We start from the raw sequence: 25,691 nt of genomic DNA, 5'->3' as shown, positions 1-25,691 counted from the left end.
GGAAACTGAGAGGACATGGATATGATAGCCATCTTCATATAGCTTAAGGTCTGTCACATGGATGAGGGAGCAGGCTTGTTTTCTCGTGCTCTGGAGGGTAGGACTTGAACCAATGGCTTCAAGTTGCAAGAAAGGAGATTGTGACTAAACATGCGGAAAAAACTTTATTACAGAGCTGTTCAGCAGTGGTAAAGACTCTCATGAGAGGTGGTGGAGTCTCCTTCCTTGGAGATTTTTAAAGAGAGGTTGGATGGCGATTTGTCATGGATTCTTTAGCTGAGATTCCTGCATTGCAGGGGGTTGGGCTAGATGACTCTTGGGGTCCCTTCCAACTCTTAAGATTCTATGATTATAAGATCATTTACCCCTGCTGCCTTTTCAAGCTGCATTTGTGCTGTGCTGTTCACATCAGAGAAAGGATCGGGATGTATTCCATGTACATGACTTCTTTGGTTTTCCACCGCTGTAAACACACACCCTAGAACTGCGCACGCACAACAGCTGGCTCATACGTTCACATTCCCACTTACTCCACATCCAAATTTCTAGTTGGATTAAAGCTGATTTGAGGTGAGAAATGCATCAAACACCGGCATTTGTGAAGAAACTATGGTTAACAACATGTGAATGCAGCTTCAAAAACTTGCGGTGGGAACACATTGACTGCAGTTATTGGTAATGTGGACATACCGTTTTGCACAGTTTCTTGGCAATTTAATTATTGGCATGACCAGTGGAAAGATTTCAAGGAGTTATGAAAGCTGCTGGTCTTTTAGCAGCACAACACTGATGGCGATAAGTCCCATTTCTCTCTCCTTCTATAACTGGATGGAATGACTTGCTGTGACCTTTGAGGACGGAACATAACAGAGATGCTTTTTCAGCCCAGCAGTCCCATCTCTTTCCCTCTCCTATAGCCTGATGGGACGCCTGAAGATGCAACTGATCATGACTTTATGTGTCTGATGCAGTGGAGTGTGTCCCCCAAAAGCTTATTCTATAATTAATTCCAATCTTTAAGGTGGTGTAGTGTGCACGTGGGGAGGGTCGTGGTGGTCGGCGGCTACTATTTCTGCAGCAGCGTCCCTGCAGCATCCCTCTCTCCGGGGTCCTAGAGCCGCCAAACCAAAATGAAAAGAGAGCTTTTTAGCCACTGTGTGCTTCAAAGCCAAGCATTTAAGGAACCTGAAAACACCAGGCGCTTCCATTCCAAGAGAACTGTGTTGCATTTACTGGAATGTCACGGAAAACGCAACCTAATGAATATATTGGAGCTCTCCCAAACCGTTTGCCCATGTTATGAGCGCATAAAACGGTATATATCTAGATGAAAGGCAACCCACAGGGATCTGCAATAATCGCTGCAATGTATCCTTAATTATTACTGTATAATTATAAACTTACTGTATAACCTTCGAAGCTTGCATAATCTTAGAAAGGGTGTGGCAGCTGGAGCGGGGTGGGGAGCATGGCTGCAACTATCTCATTACGCTACGGTTGCTCCCGCTGCAGAAACACTTAACATACCTACTACTACCCTCTCTTGTTTCGTGCTCTCAGGAGCCTAATACACACAACGCATCACCTGCGCGCGTGTACGAGAGAAAGACGCGTATTAACCACGAACAGCAAGAGCGAGGGGGGGGGAACCACCCCAAAATAAAAACTATTCGACGTCTAGCGCTAGGACCTCGGGGAGCCACGGAGAGGCAGCCGGCGTGCTCTCGCGCTGATCAGGGAAAGCGGATTGGCTGCGCTCTTGGGGGCCTGCGAGACTACGGCGCTACGGTTCCGGGTAGCAAGCCGTAGTAGGGGCAGCGGGGCTCGTGCGGGCGGAAGAGGCTGCGCGGCGGCGGCGCGCGGAGAAGGGCGGTTGGTTGAGTGCTGAGGGCAAGGCGAGCGGACGCAGCGCGTGCCCTCCGTCACCACCACCCCCGCCCACCGTTGTCTGTCTCGGCGGTTGGAACTGCTTACGGGTCGTTTCGTCAGGCGGGCGGAGCTCTCGGGGAGGCCGGAGGGGGGCGGAGGCATCCCGCTCTCCCTCAGCCGTTGCTTGGGGGCGGCGCCCGGGTCTTCTTTTTTTTCTTCCCCTTCCCCTCCTCCTCCTCCGGTGGGAAACTCCCCCGGCTCGCCGCGACGTGTGATTGGGTGGAAGATGGCGCTGCGCGGATGGAAATCCTAATGACAGTCTCCAAATTCGCCTCCATCTGTACCATGGTGAGGAGCGGGCGGAGGGGTGGGCGCTGCTATCTCCCCTTCCGCCCATGTTCGGCTGCCCTGTGTGGGGATGGCGGCGGCGGCGGCGGCGTGAGGAGTTCCCCAGGGGAGAGGGAGCGCCTCGAGCTGGGCTCCGAAGGGGCCTGAGGGCGTGCGCCGAGAGGGGACGGGAGGCCACCGGGTGCACCTCCCTGCCTGGAGGGGCGGCGGCGGGAGGGTATTTCCGCTCGAGTACACGTTTTCTGCCGGGGGTGAGGCCCACCCTGGATTGGGAACCTGGATTAGGGTGGCTGCCGCTTTGGGGCAAACCTTAAATCAGAAGCGTGCGGGGGGTTGGGCTGCTGGATCATGACCTAGAGGCGGTGACAGGAACGATGAGTGAGCTGGACGAGTGAGCCCCTTAAAACGAAAAAGGTGTGGAAATGGGTGGGCGGGCAAAGATTTTGGAGGTGGGCCTCAAGGTAGGACTGTATAGAGAGGAGTGTTGGCACAGCAGGATATGAGTAGCTCCTATGAAGGCAGTAAATAATAATAATAATAATAATTTTTATTTATACCCCGCCCTCCCCAGCCAAGGCCGGGCTCAGGGCAGCTAACAAGCAATAATAAAAACAAGTTCAATGAATACAACTTAAAAAACATAGAGCTTCAAGCGAGGAGGGAGCTCTTTTCCTCATGCAAATTAAAGCACTCTGGTGTGGTAACTGGCGTGTTGCACCAAAAGCGAGGTATCCTGTGTTTTTAAAAGGCTAACACATTGTGGCATAAGCGCTTGTGGGCTAAGAGCTTGCTTCATCCGGCAGGTTGAGTGTCCTGCCTCTCACCATTTGAATATTCAACTTCCTCTTCCTAGGCTTGCTTTCCACATAGGTTTCATTTCCTTATGCTTTAATTACTTGGGAAAGCAGGACAGGATCAAAACCGCTGTTAATCAGCTTTAGAGGGCACAACATTGATGTCAACACTGGCATACTTTGACGTGTGGCTCATTTAAGTAGCTATGAAAGAGAGTAGCAAATGAGGCTTTCAAATACAGATGGCCGCTTGAGTAAATTAAAAAGCCCCCTCAAGGAGGACATTCTTCTTGGCACATGTGGATTTTTATTCATAATCTGTTAAGTGTTCTGACTGGACTTTTCTCACCTTAAAATCCTTAACTGTTTACTTTAAATAAAAAAAATTCTTCCAGTAGCACCTTTAAGACCAACTAAGTTAGTTCTTGGTATGAGCTTTCGTGTGCAAGCACACGAAAGCTCATACCAAGAACTAACTTAGTTGGTCTTAAAGGTGCTACTGGAAGAATTTTTTTTATTTTGACTATGGCAGACCAACACGGCTACCTATCTGTAACTGTTTACTTTAAGAGTGGGGAAACTTGATACTATTTCACTTTTGACATAGAAGCCTTTTAGAAGGTAGGAGAAAAGCAAATAGGAAATCTCTTGCCAAAAGATATGTCACCATTCTGCAGAAGACTGCAAATGTTGCCTTATCTGGGCCCAGTTGGTTTGTAGCAGTTATCAGCCTCAGCCCCACAGGTCTGTGAAAATCATAGTATTGGAGTTTGCATTGAAGTGGCTAGTGACATCTTTCTTTCTTTCTTTCTTTCTTTCTTTCTTTCTTTCTTTCTTTCTTTTGAACAGGCTGGCCCCTGTCCTCCCAAGGGTTTTGTTGTGGCTCCCCTGGACCTGAGTAATTTGGAACTAATTTTTTTTAAAAACAACTGCTAAAGTGCTGTAATGTTCCCACTATATTGCTTTGGGATGCCCCCCAAAGTGGACATTTCTGCCTGAACTTAAATGCACATCTCCTTCTTATAGTGAGGTGTTTATGGCAAGAAAGCCTCAGAGTTTTGGAAACAAGAAAGTTAACTTCGTCCTGTTTCCTGAGCCCTAAGACTTTCTTGCAATGGGGAGGAGAATAGGCACATTTACAAAGTAAGAAGACTTCTGAATCAATTTTTGCTCCTCAGCACAGTGATGGAATAGAAGCAGAAATACTGTGACCCCCCCCCACTTGTCTGCCTGCCTGTCTGAATGTGTGTATGTCTGGCTGTATGTGTGGGCATCTGTTGTATATATGGTAAGTGTTTGTGTGTGTGCATGCTCATCCATTTATTGACCATGCCACTCTGACCACTTCCATTCTTGGTATGTAGATCTCAGACGGGTGGCCAGCCCTCAACGCAGCCCTCCTGCTGAAAAAAGTAGCCTGTAGGATGTAGTCTCTGCTTTAAAGACTACAGTACATCCTTCCTTTCCCCCAGTCTCAAATTACTTCCTTCTCCCCTTTATCTAAGTTTTCATATTTTGTGGTGTTTTCCACAAAGTCCTTGTTCTTTCTCTTACTGTGCATACTTATCTCTCTCCTTTTCTTTTTTTGTCTTTAGCCATCACCTCTTCCTGTAGTTTACATGCCTACATATTAGCAGGGGGATCTTTTTAATCTCCTGTGTTGTTATTCCTCAGTAGATGCCCATGTGCCTTAGCAAGATGGGCTCTACAAGAATACATTAGGCATAGATGCCTTTTGACTGCTTTATTCAGCCCCACCCCCATACATACAATGTGATGCCATTATAGTATGCTCAGTCTTTACTGGAAAAGTAGAAACGTGAGACAAATGATATGTGCATTTGCTGCTTTTTTCTCATGGAAGTTGAGTATCTAGTGATTGTGGGTCAGGGGATACAAGCATATATCCTTCCAAGACAAAAAAAAATGCTCAAAAGACATTGGAATGAGAATTTGTGAGATTCTTTCATAACATAAGGCTAATAATATTTTGAAAGTAAAGGAAGAGGGACAGCGAAAACATGTATACTTACCAGTGGGTGGTGAACTGATTGAAAGGCTCGTAATGGGAGAAACAGTTAAACTTGCAGTAAAATATTTATGGACTAAGCAGAGCTGTGAACCTAATAAAATGGAATTTTGAACCACTTTGATGTATCACCACAATACATTTATAGTTATTTTCCATCTCTTATCTTTTGTCACAGTATCTGTTCAGAGTTCTGATGTGCAAGTTAGTGCTAGGCACTAGTTGCACATTTATTTATTTAAACTTATAGCCTGCCCTTCAGCATATAGTCTTTGGGTGGCTTACAAAAATTTCACAGTTAAAAACAAAACACACAGTCATTAAAATCATAAAACTGCAACCACAAAACCAACCAATAATAAAATTAGTAGAACAGGAGTGTAGAGCAACAGTATTTTAATGCTTTAGTAGGATGAAATACTGATTAAGACATTATCAAAATGTCTAATTATTTAATTGCATTGCCACAAAATTCATTGGGATAGTTCTAATACAGACATGGGATGTTAGTAGCAGGTGAGTAAGTTCACTGTTATCAGTCAATATTCTGGCACAATTATTTGCTGCCATCATATTTTATTTTTTTTGTTTGGAACAGCATCTATCCTGAATCTGCCTGTTGATATTTCTGACAACTGTACAGTGCTGCAGATTTCCAGACTGAATGTAGTATCTTTTTATATACTATTATATACTTACAATAGGGACGCAGGTGGCGCTGTGAGTTAAACCACAGAGCCTAGGGCTTGCCGATCAGAAGGTCAGCGGTTCGAATCCCCGTGACGGGGTGAGCTCCCGTTGCTTGGTCCCTGCTCCTGCCAACCTAGCAGTTCGAAAGCACGTCAAAGTGCAAGTAGATAAATAGGTACCATTCCAGTGGGAAGGTAAACAGCATTTCTTTGTGCTGCTCTGGTTCACCAGAAGCGGCTTAGTCATGCTGGCCACATGACCCGGAAGCTGTACGCCAGCTCCCTCGGCCAATAAAGCGAGATGAGCGCCACAACCCCAGAGTCGTCCGTGACTGGACCTAATGGTCAGGGGTCCCTTTACCTTTACCTATATACTTATTAAAGCATTTCAGAGCAACATTGCAACTTAAGAGATGAAATACAGTAATGTGACAATAAAAAAAATGGCAGTATGAAAAAAAAGTGTAAATAAAGTTTTCATCTAGCACTAAAAAGAGAATAAAGATGGTGCCCACAACCCTCTTTGAGAAGGCAGTTCCACAAATCAGGTTCTGCCACAAGGGTATACAAATACTGGTGGATAGCAAAAGTGTTTTAAAAATCTGATTTTAAATGTTGCTGGTTTTAGATAATGAATATTGAAATGTTTCTAGATTTCTGGTTTTGTATGCTGCTGTGAGAACCCTTGGTTGGGCTGAGCATCGAGAGGTAAATGCAATGGATAGTAGATTTGCAGTGAATGCATTGGACAATGACAGATAGCTCTACTCTTTTCTCCTCACTTAAACTTATACTTGACATTCTTCTTTTGAAAGCCCAGCTACATATTAAGTTAAATGCATAGGTTTTCGTGGTTTGATTTTTTTTTAAGAGAAGATCTAGATCAGGTCTGTGGCAGGGCTGCTTCACTCCTAAAACAACACTGTAGTTTAGCCTTTGCCCTGTGTGCTAATAAGAGGCATACTAAGCAAGTATGTATGGCTGATTAAGCATCCTGGTAGGAGAAGGCGCTGAATCTGATTACCCAGACCAGAGGTTATGCAAGTTTGCTCTCCACTGTGAGAATAGTTCAATCTTTGTATGAGAACAATAAGGTTCTTTGACTTCTGAGATTGGTTCGAAACATGGAACTTTAAAGGTTTTGTATGTGATCTGGTAGTGTTCATATATCATTAAATAATGCTGCCAGCTTGTGTTGAAGAAAGCAATTCAATCACATGTAATAATAATAATAATAATAATAATAATAATATATTTATATCCCTCTCATCTGGCTGGGTTTCCCCAGCCACTCTGGGCGGCTTCCAGCAGAATATTAAAATACAATAGTCTGTTAAACATTAAAAGCTTCCCTAAACAGGGCTGCCTTCAGATGTCTTCTAAAAGTCTGGTAGTTGTTTTTCTCTTTGACATCTGGTGGGAGGGCGTTCCACAGGGTGGGTGCCACTACCAAGAAGGCCCTCTGCCTGGTTCCCTGTAACTTGGCTTCTCGCAGTGAGGGAACCGCCAGAAGGCCATCGGCACTGGACCTCAGTATCCGGGCAGTACGATGGGGGTGGAGATGCTCCTTCAGATATACTGGACCGAGGCTGCTTAGGGCTTTAAAGGTCAGCACCAATACTTTGAATTGTGCTCGGAAACGTACTGGGAGCCAGTGTAGGTCTTTCAAGACCGGTGTTATGGTCTCGGCGGCTGCTCCCAGTCACCAGTTTAGCTGCCACATTCTGGGTTGGTTGTAGTTTCAGGGTCACCTTCAAAGGTAGCCCCACATAGAGCGCATTGCAGTAGTCCAAGCGAGAGATAACTAGAGCATGCACCACTCTGGCGAGACAGTCCAAGGGCAGGTAGGGTCTCAGCCTGCGTACCAGATGGAGCTGATAAACAGCTGCCCTGGACACAGAATTGACCTGCACCTCCATGGACATCTGTGAGTCCAGAATGACTCCCAGGCTGCGCACCTGGTCCTTCAGCGGCACAGTTACCCCATTCAGGACCAGGGAGTCCTCCACACCTGCCCGCTTCCTGTCCCCCAAAAAGAGTACTTCTGTCTTGTCAGGATTCAGCCTCAATCTGTTAGCCACCATCCATCCTCCAACCGCCTCCAGACACTCACACAGGACTTTCACCGCCTTCACTGGTTCTGATTTGAAAGAGAGGTAGAGCTGGGTATCAAGTGTGATATCCAACCTTCCTTTCCAAAATGAATAAATTACAAGTGGATAAGAAAGCACAACACAGCAGCCAATATGTCAAATATTGAGATACATCATCAGAGAAAACAAACCCATCATAGAGCCAGAAGGAGTGTAAAGGAAATGAGGCCAAATGAACATAACCATTTCCCCTATAAATATCTCTAAAACCTAGGGATAGAATCAAAGGCCTGGTGAAGGGTGACCTAATCTTAATAATCAAGCACAGCCCATTGCTGCATGCCAAAGAGAGAGTATGAAATGGACTGACCCAGCCATTAAAATTGTAAAAACTCAGGAAAAAAGAATAATCATACCCGCCCCCCGGAAACCTTCCTGTCAAATCTTCCGATAACATTAAGTGGGATAGCAGTAAAGACTAGCACTCAGATTCTCCTCTGGCTTCAATGGCTTGATATAATCATTGATTGCCATTAAGTCTGAAGTTGACAAACTAAGCTTAGCACTAATCAGGAAGTAGGTTTGTAAGCTGGGAAGCTCCCCATGTGTGCAAGGGAAGTGCAACCTTAAAAGGGGTATAATGGTGAACACACTGTTGAAAAACCAATTATCTGTACAAACACTAATAGGTTTTTTTATATTTTCAAGCTGCTTTGAACCAGAAATTGGCTCCCAAAGTAGCTTACAGCAGATAGAAGATAATATGAAGTGTTACTGTGAGAGGGGGTTCTCAGCTGGGTAATAGATTTCCATTTTGTTTTTCTTCTGTCAGTATCCTAGCAACTCAGACCACCCCAGGGAAACAAACCACCCAATCATATTAAATTCACCATCCCTTGACATCCCTTGCTGAATGCAACAGGTTTAAACAGTACCATCAGGCAAGTTGTCACATTGTAGATTGAATAGTTTTATGTTCACGACATAATACATTTTTTGTTTTACTGATCTTTTTCTGTATACTTTGACATTGTGATTATGCACTTAATTATGAAGCCCGTCATGTGCTTTGTTGGAAAAGTATATTTCCATACATTTTAAATAGGGCAACTTGTACAAAGTTCATTCATCAATTAGAGTCTCCCTGTAAGTCTCCTCAAAAGACAACCAATGTGACTTTAGTCAACCATTGGTAAAGGTTCAAGCAGAATTGTGATCTCTGAACTCTTTGTATTTTTAAACCAGTGACTTCATAAAAGATTTCAATGTGAAATGTTGGATCCATAATTGCAAAACTGTTTATCCATCCTACAGAGGAGCATCCATTCATTTTAAAAAGAAAATATTGGCAGTAAGGTCATCAATAGGAATTGAATCACATTCTTGTGTTGCTACTTCCTCCGTCATGACTATATTTAAATATTTAAGTAAATTTAAGTATATTAATTCCAGTTATACATAAAAATGGAAGGAGATTAGTACTGGGATGTTATCCTGGTAGTTAATGTCAGAAATGATGGGTGTGCACATTAATGCTTAGTCCTTTACCATAAAATTTAACCTGGAGTCCTATACAGATGTAAGAAAGAGCAACATTAAACATACCAGGGCTTCTGAATAGCCATGCCTAAGGTTTTTGCTTATACTTGAGTATGTTTAACTAATCCAAGAAGTCCTTGTAAGTGCTGGACTATATTCACAAATTTGTCAAGACAGGCATAAGTCCCAGGAACAGATGCCATGTTATCAAGTCAATGAGCAATGTAAAGATCAGCTAATTTTTGCATTCGTATAACTAACATGTGCAGGATCTTTATTTTTAAACATCACGATTCCAATAATGTGCTACAACCTTCAAAAATGAGCATGGATGCCTTTAATTTTCAGCCCTTCTAGTTAAAACTGACTCTATAACGCTTTAGTGTGGAGTAGAATTGTGAGGATTCTCTCCATACATTTAGTAATGTGTCAGGCTTCCGCAGCTATGAGCTTGGCTTCTTCCCTCCCATAGTGATCTCTCAAAACATAATGATCCTTCAGATGTCCTTAAACACGCTGGACAGCAGCTAGCATTAGCTAACCAAGAACTAATAACTTAGATAAATAAATATTAAAGGCATGCTCCATTTTTAACCATTTTAATTTCAGAGTGTAGTTACTGGTCTGGGTCACTTAAACAAGACTCTGGAGCAGCTGGGGAACTGCTAGCATGTTACCTGGTAAACTAGTTTGGCTTCTCTGCCTTCCTTCTATCCTAATAACAGCAGACTGCAATATTATATTATGTTTTATGGCTTAATGATAATGTGCCTGCCATCGCAGGTTTGCATTTCTAGTATAATTTCTGACCTTTAGCTCTCTTTGTGTGAGAGAAAGAGGGGGAGTGAGTACGTTGCCGTAAGTGAAAAATGACATGGGAGCTGCTGCTAAAACCATTGGTGGTTTAATCTATTTGAAAGTGTTCTGTGTTTTTTTTTACCCAGGCATCTGGTTAAATTGTAAATTTTAATTTTTGTCATTGTAGTCTCACTTGTTTGTCTTATGGCAGATTTGTTAATACATTGTTTGTCAGACCTGTTTATAGGATTTGTAATTTTGGTATATTGTTTTTCTCTGTTTTTATTACTTTGTTCCCAATTCTGAGATTGAAAATAATGACGAGCAGGCTATAAATACTGTAAACAAATTAAAAACAACAGCAACTATGTGTTGTGTGAAGAAGTAACAAAGAGAAGTACTGTTTGTTAGCGTTACAAACTAGTATATCAGTTGTCAGCTCAACATGCACAGGCATACTGTTGTATGTACAGAGAAACTTGCATCGCTGGTTGTATTCTTGTTTTGGGCATCCTCCTTTAGTTGTTCTTAAGCAAACTCTTTGCCTAATTTGCCTACATGGGTAAACTTTGCCATAGAACAGGTCATGGTAATTACTGGTGTGTTTTTCCCCCTCCCTCTAGGGCGCTAATGCCTCGGCCTTGGAGAAAGAAATTGGTCCGGAACAGTTTCCTGTCAATGAGCATTATTTTGGTTTAGTAAATGTAAGTTGCAGATATTACTTGTTTTGAAAGAAAGTGAATGTATATGAAAGAAGTTGCTTGCCTGTGCCTTAGGACTACACAAATTCTGGGCATAAAGAAATTATAAAAGCTCTCTAGTACTTGATTAAACGTGTTTTTTATTTTGAGTGGAAAAATATATTCAATCTTTATTCAGACTTAAGTTCAGACTCTAAACTAAGTGCAAGAGCAGTGTTTTAAACTGTTCTGGAGAATCCTGGGATTCCTAGGAAGCCTGGTAGGGGTTACGCAATGAGAAGGTGAGTGAAAGTGAAGAAGAGTCCCTGAAAGACAGCTTGCCCATCTCTGGTAGTTTTCTTTTTTGCAATGTACATACAGCCTCAGGAGAGGTATATCCTAGGTCTCTCATTGTTCATGAGAGCCAGTTGTGACGCTAGCCAATGCCTGCCATATGCGCCAGCCTGAGTGTCCACTCAGAATATGCAGAGAACTATATGCAGTGTGCTGGGTGTCCATGGTGCATGTTCACGGTACATTGGAGTTAAAGTTAAGAGGATTTGCTGAAGCTGGAAACAATGGCATTAGGATATCTTTAAACTAAAAATTAAAAGCAGCCAACAAGCAAAACTCCTATCTTAATTGGACTGAAACCTTGTATTCTTATGTTTGTAGTTGATGCATTAGATCAAAAGGACAATCATATAATATTCATTGCAGTTGTTTAATTGACTGGGAGTTGGACCTGTTTAAAAGATGCCTCAAACAGCTGGTAGACTGTATGGCTTTCAAAACTTAAAATAGTGATATATGGGTTCTCTGTTCCCCGCCCCATTAAAAAAAAACACAACCCCATGTTTCTGCGGTGATCTTGGCGCATATAACGCTGCGGGCCCTCACACATTTCTCTTTTCTCTTTCTAGCAATAATTCCCTTATCTTAGTGACCTTAACAGTGATTCATGGTTACTTCTGCACCAACTCTAACCTTGTTTGACCCTAATAGAACTCCCAGCTAAGCCAAAATTTGAAGTGAAACATTGGTGTAGTTGTAATGATAGAACCATAGGTAAGCCTGACAAGGAAGAAGAGGGAACTTGCTCTGAAGAGGGGGAAGAGGAAGTACATGAGCCTATGGCTCATGCTGTCATGTAACATTACTAAACAGAGCTATCAGCCTCTTGACAAGGAACTTGTACTGTGAACTTTAAATTTTACAGCATTAACAGTGCATACATTTTATAAAATGGAGAATACAACACAGAGAGTTATACCCAAATGTAACTTCCCGGGAGTGGAACAGTTTCTATAAGTGGAATTGGGCTCTCCCTTCCTCTCCACCTCCTGTAGTGTCCCTCATGACCCTCACGTTTTCTCTGGAAATTTGGGTGACCCTCCAAAACAGATCTGAGGCAGAGAAAAGGCAGCCCCATTGTTCAGTTAGACTATTATTTGACATCAGATATTACCCAGAGTTTTTCTGGTGAATTTTCAAAACAATAACATTTACTAATGCTGCATAGATTTCCATTGTAGAAAGAAAATTCATTGGTTGTCAGATATTTAAAAAAATAAAATGTGTACAACAGAGAAGCCAGATGGCAGTAAAAGGTGCATACTTTGCTGACTGTTAAATATCCCACTAGTTAATGGATAAGTTATACTTCAGTCTCCAAAAATCAGTAAGAGACACTTTTGCTAAGATACACTTTTGTTTCACACCACTCTCTTTGTAAACAGTCTTCCTTTTCAGGGAGAACTAATAGATCATTTCTTTGTGTTCTAGTTTGGAAATACATGCTACTGCAATTCAGTTCTTCAGGCACTTTATTTTTGTCGTCCATTTCGGGAGAAAGTCTTGGCATACAAAAGTCAGCCCAGAAAAAAGGAAAGTCTTCTTACTTGCTTAGCTGATCTTTTCCACAGCATAGCCACCCAGAAGAAAAAAGTTGGAGTAATACCTCCAAAAAAGTTCATAACAAGACTTCGGAAAGAGAATGGTAATGCTTTATTTTGCTGTTATGACATGTTTACCTTTATCAGTTTTAATCAGTCGGAAAAAGGGTGTTGTCTCTCTGTTGTTCATTCTTGTTCTTCTAATTTGGACTGACACTCAGAAACTGAACTTATGGTTCCCCACCCCACCCTGGTGATAGTTAAAGTACTATATTATCCCTATTATCCCTATTAAATGGGGGCATAACCCTGTATTTTGCCACACTTGCAATAAATATTTTATTTTAAAGGTTTAAATGTCACCCTGTATTGAGGTGGTTTACAATCACATAATCTCACTAAGATGCACAGCAAAATTCCAGTAAAATTTAAAATTTGATGGCCATATCATTTACACTTACTTTGCCTCTTTTTATTAGAATATGCTGGAACAGCCATAACATATATCCTAAGGGCAGTATTGTTTCTTAAACAGTATTTTTAAACTATTAAAATCCTCAAAATGATGGCCAGTATGTGTACTAGTGGAGAGTGGAGTTTGTTTATTGCAAAACTCTTTTGCATAATATTGGAAGGTGGTCTGTCTATAGATATAACTTACTTGCTTTTTGTTCAACCGTCTTATATCCTAGCTAATTTGTTTTGCAGAGCTTTTTGACAACTATATGCAGCAAGATGCGCATGAGTTCTTGAACTATCTGCTAAATACAGTTGCCGATATTTTGCAAGAGGAGAGTAAACAAGAGAAGCAAAACGGTCGTTTACCAAATGGCAGCATTGACAGTGAAAATAACAACAGTCCACCAGACCCAACGTGGGTTCATGAAATTTTTCAGGGAACGTTAACAAATGAAACCAGATGTCTTACTTGTGAAACGGTAGGTATTTCCTATAGATTACTTTGATTTCATTTATTGTGCAAATGTGTTTTTTGTATCCTTGTTTCTATATCAATCAATCAATCAATCAATCAATCAATCAAATCTTTATTATGGTCACAGACCAGCATAAGTAGGGTGGGGAACAATCATTTAAAATCTGTAAAACGTTTTGGAAAGCTAAAATTATTAAAACAGAAGGTATATATAAAAGCCTATAAGAATCTAAACGAGGCTAAAATAATCTAAAAGAAGGGTTAGGAGCATTCTCGCTTCTCAGCCTTTTGGCTAAGATCAATTGTAGTTGTTTCAGTAGTGTATCACAACTCTATTGACTGCATTTAGATAATCATATCTCAGCTTATTAAGCAGTAATATGAATGAGGCTTTTGCCTCCGTTCCGCACACAGCCCTTTCACTCCTTCTTTCACAGTGTGAGCAAACAAAGTGTGGAACCTCTGATTAGAGTTTCCCACATTATCCGAACCAGGAAACTGGTTTACTGGTGTTAGATTTCAGTTGTGTGAGGATTTGCGCACAGAGAAAAATGAAGCTGCTTATTTCATAGTCTAGCTTGATGAAAGTTAACCATTTAATAGCAGCTATTAAAATTAACACTTGCTCACATGTTTCCTTTCATGATGGAGTAGTCCTAGAATTTCTCTCTAATTCTGCAAACAAGAATGAGTGCCTCTAATTTTTGCAAAAGAATTGCATGGAAAATATGTAGGATTTCTATGTACCAAAGATCAGGACAGAAAAACATTTACAACAAGTGTCTTCCTGCCATATGTGTTAATAAGTTGCTTCAAGGAGATGGGGAAAGAAATCTTGCATTTCATGTTAACACTCAAGTTTTGCTAGAGTTCTCAGAGTTTTTGTTCCTTGAAATTAAAGAACTGTCATTCCTCATGTGGGCAACCGGTAGTCAAAATAGCTATTTACCTGCAACTCAGCCCCTTATCATAAGTGATAGGATAGACAACTTATGTAATTTGAAGTTCAGAGGTATATGTCAAAATGTGGACAATAAAAGGCCTAATCTAAAAGTGAGAATGCATAGCACTTTCTTTTTAAATTGGTTACCATATTTTAAAAGGAGTTTTCTGTACACAGGACTCCAACCTCAATGTTTCTTTTATCCGTTCATTGCAGTATTCAGAGCACTGCAGCATTTTTTGAGGGTCCTGACTTTCTAATATAAAAAAATTCTAGTGCTGTTATGCATGTCTTGCGTGAAAGCACAATTGAATATGGAACTTCAAAGAGAATCTTATGTAGCTTTTAATACAACAATGTGTAAGCATATTTTTCACTAGAGGTGTGCATCATTAGTGAATGAATTATCCAAGAGTTAGCTGGTATGTGTCTGCTTTTATATCCATTGTGCTCTGATATTGACCCCCCCACTGTTGGCATTCTGTCCCCTAACCTCTCCTGGCCTACCCATTTTCAAAATTGCTGTTACATAGTATCCCCCTGGGTAGGATGCCACATAGCAAGTTTTACCCAGTGCTTCTTAACTTCAAGAGAATTTAGTACTCTTAATTTTGTTGTACGATTAAAAAAAACACATCTAGCAGAGTTTTTGTACTTAAAAAAGAAGTAGCAGCAGCAATAGATTTACCGTATTTTTCGCCCTATAGGACGCACTTTTTCCCCTCCAAAAATGAAGGGGAAATGTGTGTGCGTCCTATGGGGCGAGTGCAGGCTTTCGCTGAAGCCTGGAGAGCGAGAGGCGTCGGTGCGCACCGACACCTCTCGCTCTCCAGGCTCCAGGAAGCTATCCGCAAGCCTTGCGCACCCGGGGGGAGTTCCCCCGGGCGCGCATGGCTTGCGGGCGGCAGCCTGCAGCGCGGAGCACAGGGCGCCCTCCAGAGGACGCCCCGTGCTTCGCGCAGGTGTCTGCAGCCTGCCGCCCGGCGCGTGGGGCGCCCTGAAGCAGAGCGCCCCTCGCGCTGGGCAGACATCCGCAGCGTGGGGAGCCCTGCGGGAGTTCCTGCAGGGCTCCCCACGCTGCGGATAGCAGCCTGCCGTCCGACTCGCGGGGCACCCTGAAGCAGAGCGCCCCTCGCGCCGGGCAGACATCGGCCAGCCCCACAAGCTCGGGGGACAGCGGGGAGGCGCAGCGCCGCCATCCCACTGTTTCCCAACCTGGTTTTGGGGGGGGGGAAATAAAGGAAATTTTTTTCCCTTTATTTCCCCCCCAAAAAAGTAGGTGCGTCCTATGGGACGGAGCGTCCTATGGGACGAAAAATACGGTAGATACATCATGACTTTGATTCAGGTCTGGTATTGGGAATGCAAAGACTGATGGAATTCACTTTTCAGTAACAAGGGTCAGAAAAGGAAAGCAGCTGTGAATTTGCAGTCCGATATTCATATGCTTATTGTACCAAGAACAATTAATACTATGTAAATTTATCTGCAGATGTTGTCCCAGTCAGAGCCAAGGCATCAGGATTCCAGTTCCATTTGTATCACTTGCTCTTTTGTCAGTATTTACACATGGGGTATTACAGAAACTAATATCTATACTGTTAAGACTATATTCATAAGAGACAAATTATATTCCCAATTCATCAACTCATTTGCTTTTATCTTGCTCACTAGAGAGCATACAGAGTTCAGCAGGTTTCCAAACCAAGTTCTGACAAGTGTTGCCTTAGGCATCTGTCAGTGTATTCTATTCTATCTTTCATAAAGCTTCTGTATCTGCTGTAAGAAAAACAAAAAGCAAACGAAAAAATGAACGTGAAAAAATGCATTTTTTTCTGGTCTGCATACTGGTAAATACTGTAGAAGAAAATGGTAAACCCATCTTACTAATGTGCTTGTATGGCCTGTTAAATGGTAATTCATCTTGAAAAACCCCTATTAGCTTTTTATCACCATTTGATTTATAGGTCACTTTGAGACCTAATTTCAAAATGTGCTTTGTGCAGGGAAATAATATTTATTTTGCACCCCCCCCTCCAAATTGCAGATAAGCAGTAAAGATGAAGACTTTTTAGACCTTTCTGTTGATGTGGAGCAAAACACGTCTATCACTCACTGTTTAAGGTATGGAAGATATTCAAATTTTGGACTGTTTGTTTGTTTGATTTCTTACCCACCCTTCACCATAAAGTTCCAGGGAGGTTACAAGAATATAATATGCCCATATAAAATCAGCTGAAATGGTTACAATTAAGTAATACTATTCCAGCCAGAGCAGTATAAATTCAGCAAAAGAGGTGGGTCTCACAAAACAATATACTTTGACTGTCACAGGCCAGGCTAAAGAGGTGCATCTTCAGCATATATCGAAAGCTATATGGCAGATATGCTAGATGCACCTCTGTAGGGAAGGGAGTCACACAATTTCCTGGCCTGCCATTCCCACGTTTCTGTATTCATCCATACTATGCAAGTTAACAAGAGAGAAAGTTGGTAAAAATGTATCTTTTATTGCACCGACTTAGACTGCTACTAGGAATCTCAAGCCTTTCCCTTTCATAGAGCTCTTCATGCTCTCTATTAACCAAACTTGAACTACTAGATGTCATTATACCTGCTATGGCTTTCTTGTCCTTTGGGATTGGCATGTCAATCGCTGCCAGCTTAAATTTAGTACATTTAAGCAAGATGTTGAAAGTTGGTCTGTCTTTCACGTGAATGCCTGTTCTTCTATTTTAGGGGATTCAGCAATACAGAAACCCTGTGCAGTGAATATAAATATTACTGTGAAGAGTGTCGCAGTAAACAGGAAGCACACAAAAGGTACCATAAGCATATATTGTAGGTTTCACAGTTGTTAGCAAGCTATCCAAATATTTCTCCTTACGTTGTGTTTTGAAAGTTTAATTTGGTTATAACACCAATAAATGTTCTGTAGCAACCAAGATACTTGAGGTTCAGTGGGATTAATTTCCTAACTGCGTGATTTCTGCCTCTCACGTTTTCAGCCCCTAATATTTCAATATGGTCTAAAAAGCTAATCCTAATTGTCTTCGCTGTCTTCCCACCTACCCCCTTCCCTTTTGTATTTCATCTGCAAATTTTATACACTTACACTGGCTCAAGCTCCAGATGTTACCATGGTACCAGTATTCAGACAAATACTATTTGGAGCAGCCAACCTTGAGTGGCTGGACAAAGCAATGTGAGATGTTATCAGGATATGATCCATCATTGGAGATGGTGAGCACTGTATATTTTAAGAAGATTAAAAATCTTATCTTTAACCAGCTTTTTTTTACAAAGATTCTGTGTGAGAAATGGGAATTGTTGGACGTCATGATAAGCTTTAGCATATGACGGGAATGGCCCACATCAGGCTTTTGTTTTTTGCACTCTTCCCCCCTCCTCCTTATTTCAGGAGTGAGAAACCCTTTCCCCGCCTTTCAAGGGCTGCATGCTGGCAATGAGAGAAGCCAGAGCCAAAATGGGAAGGGCTTTTTCTCATCCTCAGAGCAGGCTGCCAAAGGAGGAGGTTGCATGAAAGTAGGCTGTGGGCGACAGGTTCTCCATCTCTAGCTTTTTGTTATATGTAATCTGAGCCCAGCCAGCTGAAAAGGATCCATTTTTATATCCTTGTAAAAATTAAAGTATAGGAGAACATAGGCTATTGTAAACATTTTGACATGAATTGTTCTGTTTATAAAATTGTATATGTGGCTCATTTACCTATGTAACATTTTCATTTCTATATATGTTTCCATTATTTACCCTGGAGTTCTGAATCTTCATGGTGACGTATGACTTAAGCTACGGTTTAGCCGAGTGATGATTAAAATTTCATAAAACTATTCTCTTCTATGCTTAAGTCATTAATTAAATTAATCGGTACTTTTGTGGAATTTCACTTGATGCTTCTGTAAGAGTTGAGTCTTTTTAGTTTTGATAAAAGGAGGTCTATCTGAAGGGTTGTCATGCAGACAAGTAGACATCTTTGTTGCTCCAGAGGGCAGAACTAGAACCACTGGGTGGAAACTGCAGGGAAAGGGATTTTGGCTAAGCATTCAAAGAAGCTTCCTAGTGGCAAGAGCTATTATACAACAGAACAGACTTGCCTTGGAAAACAGGGGCTCTCCTTTGTTGGAGGTATTCTAACAGATGCTGGGCAACCACTTGTCAGGTATGTCACAGTTGCATCCTGCACTACAGAGCCTGTACTGAGTAGGGGATTTAAACTCAATGGCCTCCAAAGTCTCTTCCAGCTCTATGATTCTATGGGTAAGGAAACTATCAGTCCTTGAATATGTTCACTCAGCATTTTTTGTCTGTGGTAGCTGTAGTTCTACACCATGGAAGTGATAGATTTCTAGCTACTTGGGTCTGCAACTGGTTTTCACCTTCACCTTATGGTGGGTCACACCAATAGCACCATTGCTAGTTTTATTACACTTTTAAGAAAAAGAAAAAGAGGAGATAAAGCAAGAGAATCAGAAGGGAGGAAAGCAGAGGGATAAGACTATATGGTTTTTTAAAGCAGTAAAAGCAGATCTCACTTTGAAGGCTAGGGTTAAAACTGAGTTCCAAATCTAGAAATGTTATTACTTTTTACATTATATCAATTTTTCTACAAGGGATGTGTTCACTAGATAAAATGAAGCAGTGAGGCCTTTGCTCTATCCATCACTGTTTACCAGTAGGATCCAACAACTGTTAATAATATCTATGGTTCCTAAAAGTTTAAATAAAATATTGGTGTTGGTATACTTACAACACAGTCCTAATCATGTCTGCTCAGAACAATGTCCTATTGAATTTAGTGGGGGCTATTCCAAGGTAAGTAGGGTTGGAATTTCAGCCTTGTATATTTATTCAGTTCAGTTTTTAATCTAATGTCTATAAAGTGTGGTATTCCATGTTTTAGACTAATTTTAAAGTAAATTTGTATGTAATAATTCACATTACCTGTCCATCAACCTTCATTGTTCAAACCATTGCTGTTTTCATCTTGTTTGCTTTTAAGTGCATGGCTGTGCTTCAGGAAAGTAAAGCATGCATTTGCAAGCAGTGATGTACTACTGAAGTTTAATGATGCCTGATTTTCAGTGTGAAAAGTGGTTCATTAAGGGGTGCAAAACGCTCTGACATGCTGCTCCTTAGTGAACATTTTAGAACTTTCTTAATTTTTGCATACCAACAAGGAATTGCAGAATGAGCATGTTGATGCCATTGTCAAAATGCACATCCCCCTGAAAATAATGCCGTGTGGATTGATGATGTCCATAAGCATTTTATTCATTTGCACTGCATTGCTTTTTAAATGGGCTGCCCCAGATAGTCAGGTACTGTATAGAGGACTAGATTGTATAGGAGGGAGTGTTGGCTCAGCATCAGGAATGTCTTTCCATTTCCATTAATATGCACACACACACACACACACACACACACACACACACCCCACTTGCAAACAGTCTACATTATTTTGCAAAGATGTGAACAATTGCCCCAAAGGAGTGGAATGTTTTACAGGAGTGGAACATGCTCACAAAATGCTCACCCCTTTTGGCTCAGTGTTGGCACACAAATATTTTTAGTTCCGACTTCAGAAGCTCTGTTCCAAGTTCTCAAACTGCTTTCAGTCTTCTGTATATAATTGTTTGTGACTTGCTTGGTTTCAACCATGTTCCCTTCCCCAGAAAATTGCTATGGCACCTTCCAAACATTGTTACTGGCTTTCGGCGGCACGCAATTCTCAACAGCTAGCAAGTGGTAATTGCTGTGTGAATGTATTGCTGTTTAACATATTTGTATACTTAAGTCGACTGATTTTAATAAGTCTACTTTGAGATATGACTTCATTGGCTACTGCCCACCACCAGAAAAAAGTAGGTTTTAAAATGAGGTGAATCTTGGACATTTATGACCACACTAAAATAAATACTTTGTTTCAGGATGAAAGTGAAAAAGCTGCCTATGATCCTAGCTCTCCATCTGAAGAGATTTAAATACATGGATCAGCTACATCGATATACAAAACTCTCCTACAGGGTAGTGTTTCCCTTAGAGCTTCGGCTGTTTAATACATCAGGAGATGCCACTAATCCCGACAGAATGTATGATCTAGTGGCTGTGGTAGTCCACTGTGGAAGGTAAGAAAATACAATGTGACACATTACTGCTACTGATTTACTGTGAAATAGCATTGTATCATTCTTTAAAATCATCAAAACAATAGGCCTTTGATGGACTCTATTAATTTATGTAGAGTTATGTGCCAGCGTTGTTGTTTCCTTAAAGTGTCATAGTTGAGTGTTGTTGTTTTTATACAGCGATTAAATTAGCAAAAAGGGGGGGGGGGAGCACGTCTTGTTCTTTAGTTTTAGCTGCTTCTTTGGTTCTTGTTCTTTATGAAAAATCAATATTTGAAGCTTGTTTTCATATAAATGTTGTGTTTAAAAGATAAAATAAGCGGAAGTAGTTGTCAGAATTCTTCAACATTTTCTTCTGAGGAAAAAATGATGTTAAAGTTGATGATGACCACAATGTGAATTGCTTTCTTCTTCACAGTGGACCTAACAGAGGACACTATATTGCAATAGTGAAGAGTCATGATTTTTGGTTACTCTTTGATGATGACATTGTAGAGGTAAGAATGTCTGTAATTCTAGATTCTAAACGTTAGAGTAGTTATTCTGTGTCTACTACTTACTTTTAGATTATCTCCAAGACAATAGATTTTGCAAAGAAACTGTTAACCTGTTACCAATGCTAGTAGAACATGGTAACATTTCTAGTAAAGAGAGTATGCCTTTGCATATTATTTTTTTTGCAGTGTCTTTTTCAGTGTGTCTCCTTCTAGCACACTGTAATCTTAAAATGATAGCCAATGGTGTTTGTTAGCCAGAGGTATGAATGCAGTTTATGGAATGTATTCCCTGCCCCTGGCAGCCCCCTGCACACACCCCAAATCTGCTCAAGAGGGTTGAGGGCTATGTAGGCCGTTGCAGGAGAGCGGAAGGGGAAATCCTGTTGCATTAGCAGAAATGTGTTCCCAAAATGTTTGCTATTACCCGTAACTTCTATCTTTTTTCCTTTGTTATGAAGCATAAGTTTATGCTGTAATCTTGCCACCCCACCCACTGTTGTTGTTGGTTGGAGGAAGGGAACTGTCAGGAGTTCAGCCTACACTCGAGTAGGACCCTGGCAGAGACACATGCCCGACTGGCATGTTCCTTCCCTCCTGGTCGATTGTTCAGGAGCTTCAATTGCTTTCTTCAGCCCGAACATCACAACGACCAATGCCAACTGACACTGGCACACTTAGAGATCCGCAGAGTCTGCGCATCATGCGTGACAGACCTCAGCAACTCAGCATTTTGGCTAATCTACTTTATTTACATATAAACACACACGGAGCACTGCAACATGGCTCCCTCTCTCTCTAGCATCAGACAGCAAAGAGCAGAAGGACAAAGGACAATAGTCCCACTTCACGGAACACAGTAACACAAACATCCTGTCTCCATCACTTCCCACTCGGTGGAGTCAAAACATACACCGTCATGTGACAGACAAAAATCCCATGACTGCAATCATGAATCAGGAATTCTAACATGCAGTCCTGTCTCCTCCCACTCCCACCAGCAAAGAGAAACATTGCTGATGAGGTTCTGCTGTGGTGGAGGCCCAAGCTGTTCCCAAACTGTTGTGAAGCTCTCACCAGTAGTTCTGCCATTGGCAGTAGCCAGTTGAAAACCCGGAAATGGGGTGGTCTTGGGGTGGGACACTGGAGGTTTTGAATTGACAAGACCCCAGACCCTTAATTGTCCTTGAGATACGGCAGTGGCTCCAGCACTCTGATCTCTCCCAACCCCAATTAGAATTGCTGTAGCCATGCTAGATAAATTGGAGTGGGTTTTCTTTTTACAGAAATTATATCCTCCACATTTCGTTTCAGAAAATAGATGCACAAGCGATTGAAGAATTCTACGGGTTGACATCGGACATCTCAAAAAACTCTGAGTCTGGTTATATCCTCTTCTATCAGTCTCGGGACTGAAATGGGTCTGTGGTGAAAAGTGACTTCCTGTATCGCTGCTTTTCTGACATTTGTGGAAGGGAGAAAATAATAATTCCAGAGAGAGAGAGAAAAGGAAGGAAGGAAGGAATGCAGAGTCAAAAGAGTGGTAGCACAGTTTGCACAAAACAAAGCTAATGTTTCAGAGAGGCTTTCTTAAGCTCTTTATATCATGCTCATTTAATTTGCTCAGGTGTCATACTGAGAATGCTGATCCGCGACAATTGCTCAGTGGGAACAGAGAGGCCAGCTGCTCTCATAAGAGCTAGCTATCGAGCAGCTGAAACTCTGCTAGAAGATTTTATCAAAAGTCCATTCAAGTCAGTGGTAATATTTTCACGATCTTCAGTACGCTTTGAATTTTGGCCAGTGTTGCACAGGAAATAAGTGTAACAGAAGCAATATTAATTTGACATACATTGTTTGTTTGTTTGTTTGTTTGTTTGTTTCTTATTAAAAGTGCAAATGATTCTCTGTTCATTTATACTCAGTTTCTGGGTTTATCGCACACCTAATTAGAGAGAGTTAGCCTAACAGTTGCCTTCCTGGCCAGAATAAATTAATAGAATTTGGTGTTAGCTAATAGAATCAAGAAGGCAAGTATGTTTTGCTTCTTTTAAGAAGCTTACATTACAGTAATATGTACCTCTATAATTGGTAACAGTTTGGGATTTTAAACTCCCTATGGGGAATAACTTGGTTTATAACTATAGTTTATTTTTATTTATGTATTACTGTAACTTCTAGAGGTTTTGTATTCTTCTCAATTCCAACATGTTTTGGAGCCTAGTTTTGTATATTAGCTTATATCAGATTTAAATATTTTATTTCATTGCTTATCTAAGATTTATCTCATATCTCAATAAGGATACATTCAAAGCCTGAAGTAACTGAGGAAGGTATAGGTTTTACTTCCTTCCAGGAGGAACTGATGACTCTGGCTATGTATTTGACATGATTTATTTAAGGAGTTGGAAAAGGAACTTTCCTCTGACCTTGTAAAACAGCTTACTTGTTTTATCACAGTGAGAGACTAGAGCACCGTTGGTTTGCTAGACTTTCTGTTCAAAGTCTTCTAAACAATTGGCTGCAAAGTAGGTCAGAGTTCCTCATGCTTAAGTCCCAGTAGAATCAGAGTGTGGGCTTAATTGTGACATTTAATTAAAAATTGAAAATAGTTTCAGAATATCTCAATCTTCAATCTGTGGCTACAGTGGATTTTAAAATCCCAGATGTATGTTGGATAAAATGACTCCTTATAATTCTGTGATGGTTCTATTCAGTAAAATTTATATAGTAATAAAATTGTCTTTTGATATTTGATTGGATCACGACAGCAACAGATGATAGGGAACTGATCTCTTCTGATGGAATTGAACTCTTCTAGCTAACATTTCCATGCATTATCATTGTTGTCTGACGGTGGCTGAATGTAACAGAAAGAAAGAAAGAAAGAAAGAAAGAAAGAAAGAAAGAAAGAAAGAGGCTGAGCACACATTCCCAATAAGAGCATTTATGCCTTGATAGAATGTGGTTTTTGTTTTGTTGGACATGTTAAAATGTAAAACTTTCCCCCCTTTTCTGCTGCTATAATTAATGCATATACTTTATCGGTATCATTTAGCTCAGGAAAACAACTTCATATAACTGAACAGATTTCTAACAGGGTCACCAAGTGGGCTACTTTATTTAACAAATGTGAAAATGTCATGTCAAATTGTAAAGATTCTTTTTATATAAAAACAAACGTTATAAAATTCTTGTTTGGGTCTGCACTCTTCTTCTTTTTAAAAAATTAACTGCTACTTAGCTAAAACACCAGCATTTCAAAGATGACCATATTAAGTCTTCAATGAGAATACATAGTTTTAAAAGTAACAAATGTAAATTAAATATATGGCTTATGGTTCATAGCTATTGTGACTTTCCCATATGGTGACGTGAAGCTTGAATAATTTTGATACGGGATCTTTTGATAAAGAGAGGAGAGTGTATGTTGCTTTACATCAGCAATGTGTTTGGAGTTTTTTTAAACGAGGCTTTGCTTCTGGCTACTGTTTCTCAGATGCCTGAAATTCCAAGAACGGCTTAGGGTGGTATTCAGTTAAGTTTTACTTAGAGTAGGCCAACTGAAATTAGTGAACATGATTAAATTAGGTACATTAATTTCAGTATTTCAACACTGAGTAAAACTGAGTTGAATACCACAGAGATTCATGCAAGGACTTGTACATATACCCAGTGATATATGTACTTTTTCTAAATTCATTTCCTTGTACACCTGGCTCCCTTTCATATCACAACTGTTTTGAAATTCCCCTTAACATCACCTTGAATCTGGGAAGGCAGAGAAATGCTGCTCAAAAGCAAGTCCAAAACCTCTTTGGGGCCATGAAAGTAGTTGAACAGTTTTTTGAATTCTAGCCATAACATTTATCTTATTCCTGGCGCTGTTGAAAATATGAGGAGGTGGTTCTTTAAATATAAACAATTCGCTTGCATCACATTGCAGCTTAATTTGAGAAGCACTGAGAGCTTGAAATAGACACTTGAAAAAAGGATAACAACCTTCCTAAGAGATAGGTAAGAAGTCTTCAGATATAAATTATGATTGGTATGCAGTTCGTATTTTGTGCAGGGGATTAGAATTTAACAGAAATAGTACATTGTCACTGAGAAATTACCTATTATATACTTGATCTCTGATTTTAATTTTAAAGCTTGAAAACACATTTTTTTTAATTTTCTCTTAGCTTTCTCATGCATCTTCTTGCAGTGTCAAAAACATGGATAGAGTCATACAGTGTTTCATTCTAACTGATAAGTAGTACAAATGTTACAAAAATTACAAAAGTAATGTGTTTATTGATTCATTAAGTTGGTGTTAGCAGTACAGAGTATTTTCCTAGGTAAGGTAAAGGTAAAGGACCCCTGGATGGTTAAGTCCAATCAAAAGCGACTGGGATGTAGCACTCATCTGACTTTCAGGCTGAGGGAGCTGGCGTT

At 40.7% G+C, this 25,691-nt stretch overlaps 1 protein-coding gene across 1 annotated transcript; it reads left to right on the top strand.

Annotated features, from left to right (window-relative positions):
- Positions 1-1,844: 1,844 nt before the first annotated feature.
- Positions 1,845-24,444, top strand: USP12 (ubiquitin specific peptidase 12). The gene is made up of 9 exons (XM_081004190.1): positions 1,845-2,217; positions 10,783-10,863; positions 12,625-12,838; positions 13,443-13,672; positions 16,659-16,735; positions 17,351-17,434; positions 20,560-20,757; positions 21,176-21,254; positions 22,566-24,444. The coding sequence occupies exons 1-9, from the start codon at positions 2,170-2,172 to the stop codon at positions 22,665-22,667; spliced, it is 1,113 nt and encodes a 370-aa protein (XP_080860316.1). The 5' UTR covers positions 1,845-2,169; the 3' UTR covers positions 22,668-24,444.
- The last annotated feature ends 1,247 nt before the right edge of the window (positions 24,445-25,691 follow it).

Source organism: Podarcis pityusensis, assembly GCF_964106645.2.
Source record: "Podarcis pityusensis genome assembly, chromosome: 4".
Taxonomy (NCBI): domain Eukaryota; kingdom Metazoa; phylum Chordata; class Lepidosauria; order Squamata; family Lacertidae; genus Podarcis; species Podarcis pityusensis.
Note: the sequence above shows the minus strand (reverse complement) of the source record. Positions and strands in the feature narration are given on the sequence as shown.

What these genes read in the sequence shown, in the direction of transcription:
- USP12 (XM_081004190.1), top strand. Translation starts at nt 2,170, where the DNA reads ATGGAAATCCTAATGACAGTCTCCAAATTCGCCTCCATCTGTACCATG. An exon ending in ATTATTTTGGTTTAGTAAAT is followed by an intron (nt 10,864 to 12,624) that starts GTAAGTTGCAGA and finishes TTTGTGTTCTAG; the next exon opens with TTTGGAAATACATGCTACTG. An exon ending in AAACAGGAAGCACACAAAAG is followed by an intron (nt 17,435 to 20,559) that starts GTACCATAAGCA and finishes ACTTTGTTTCAG; the next exon opens with GATGAAAGTGAAAAAGCTGC.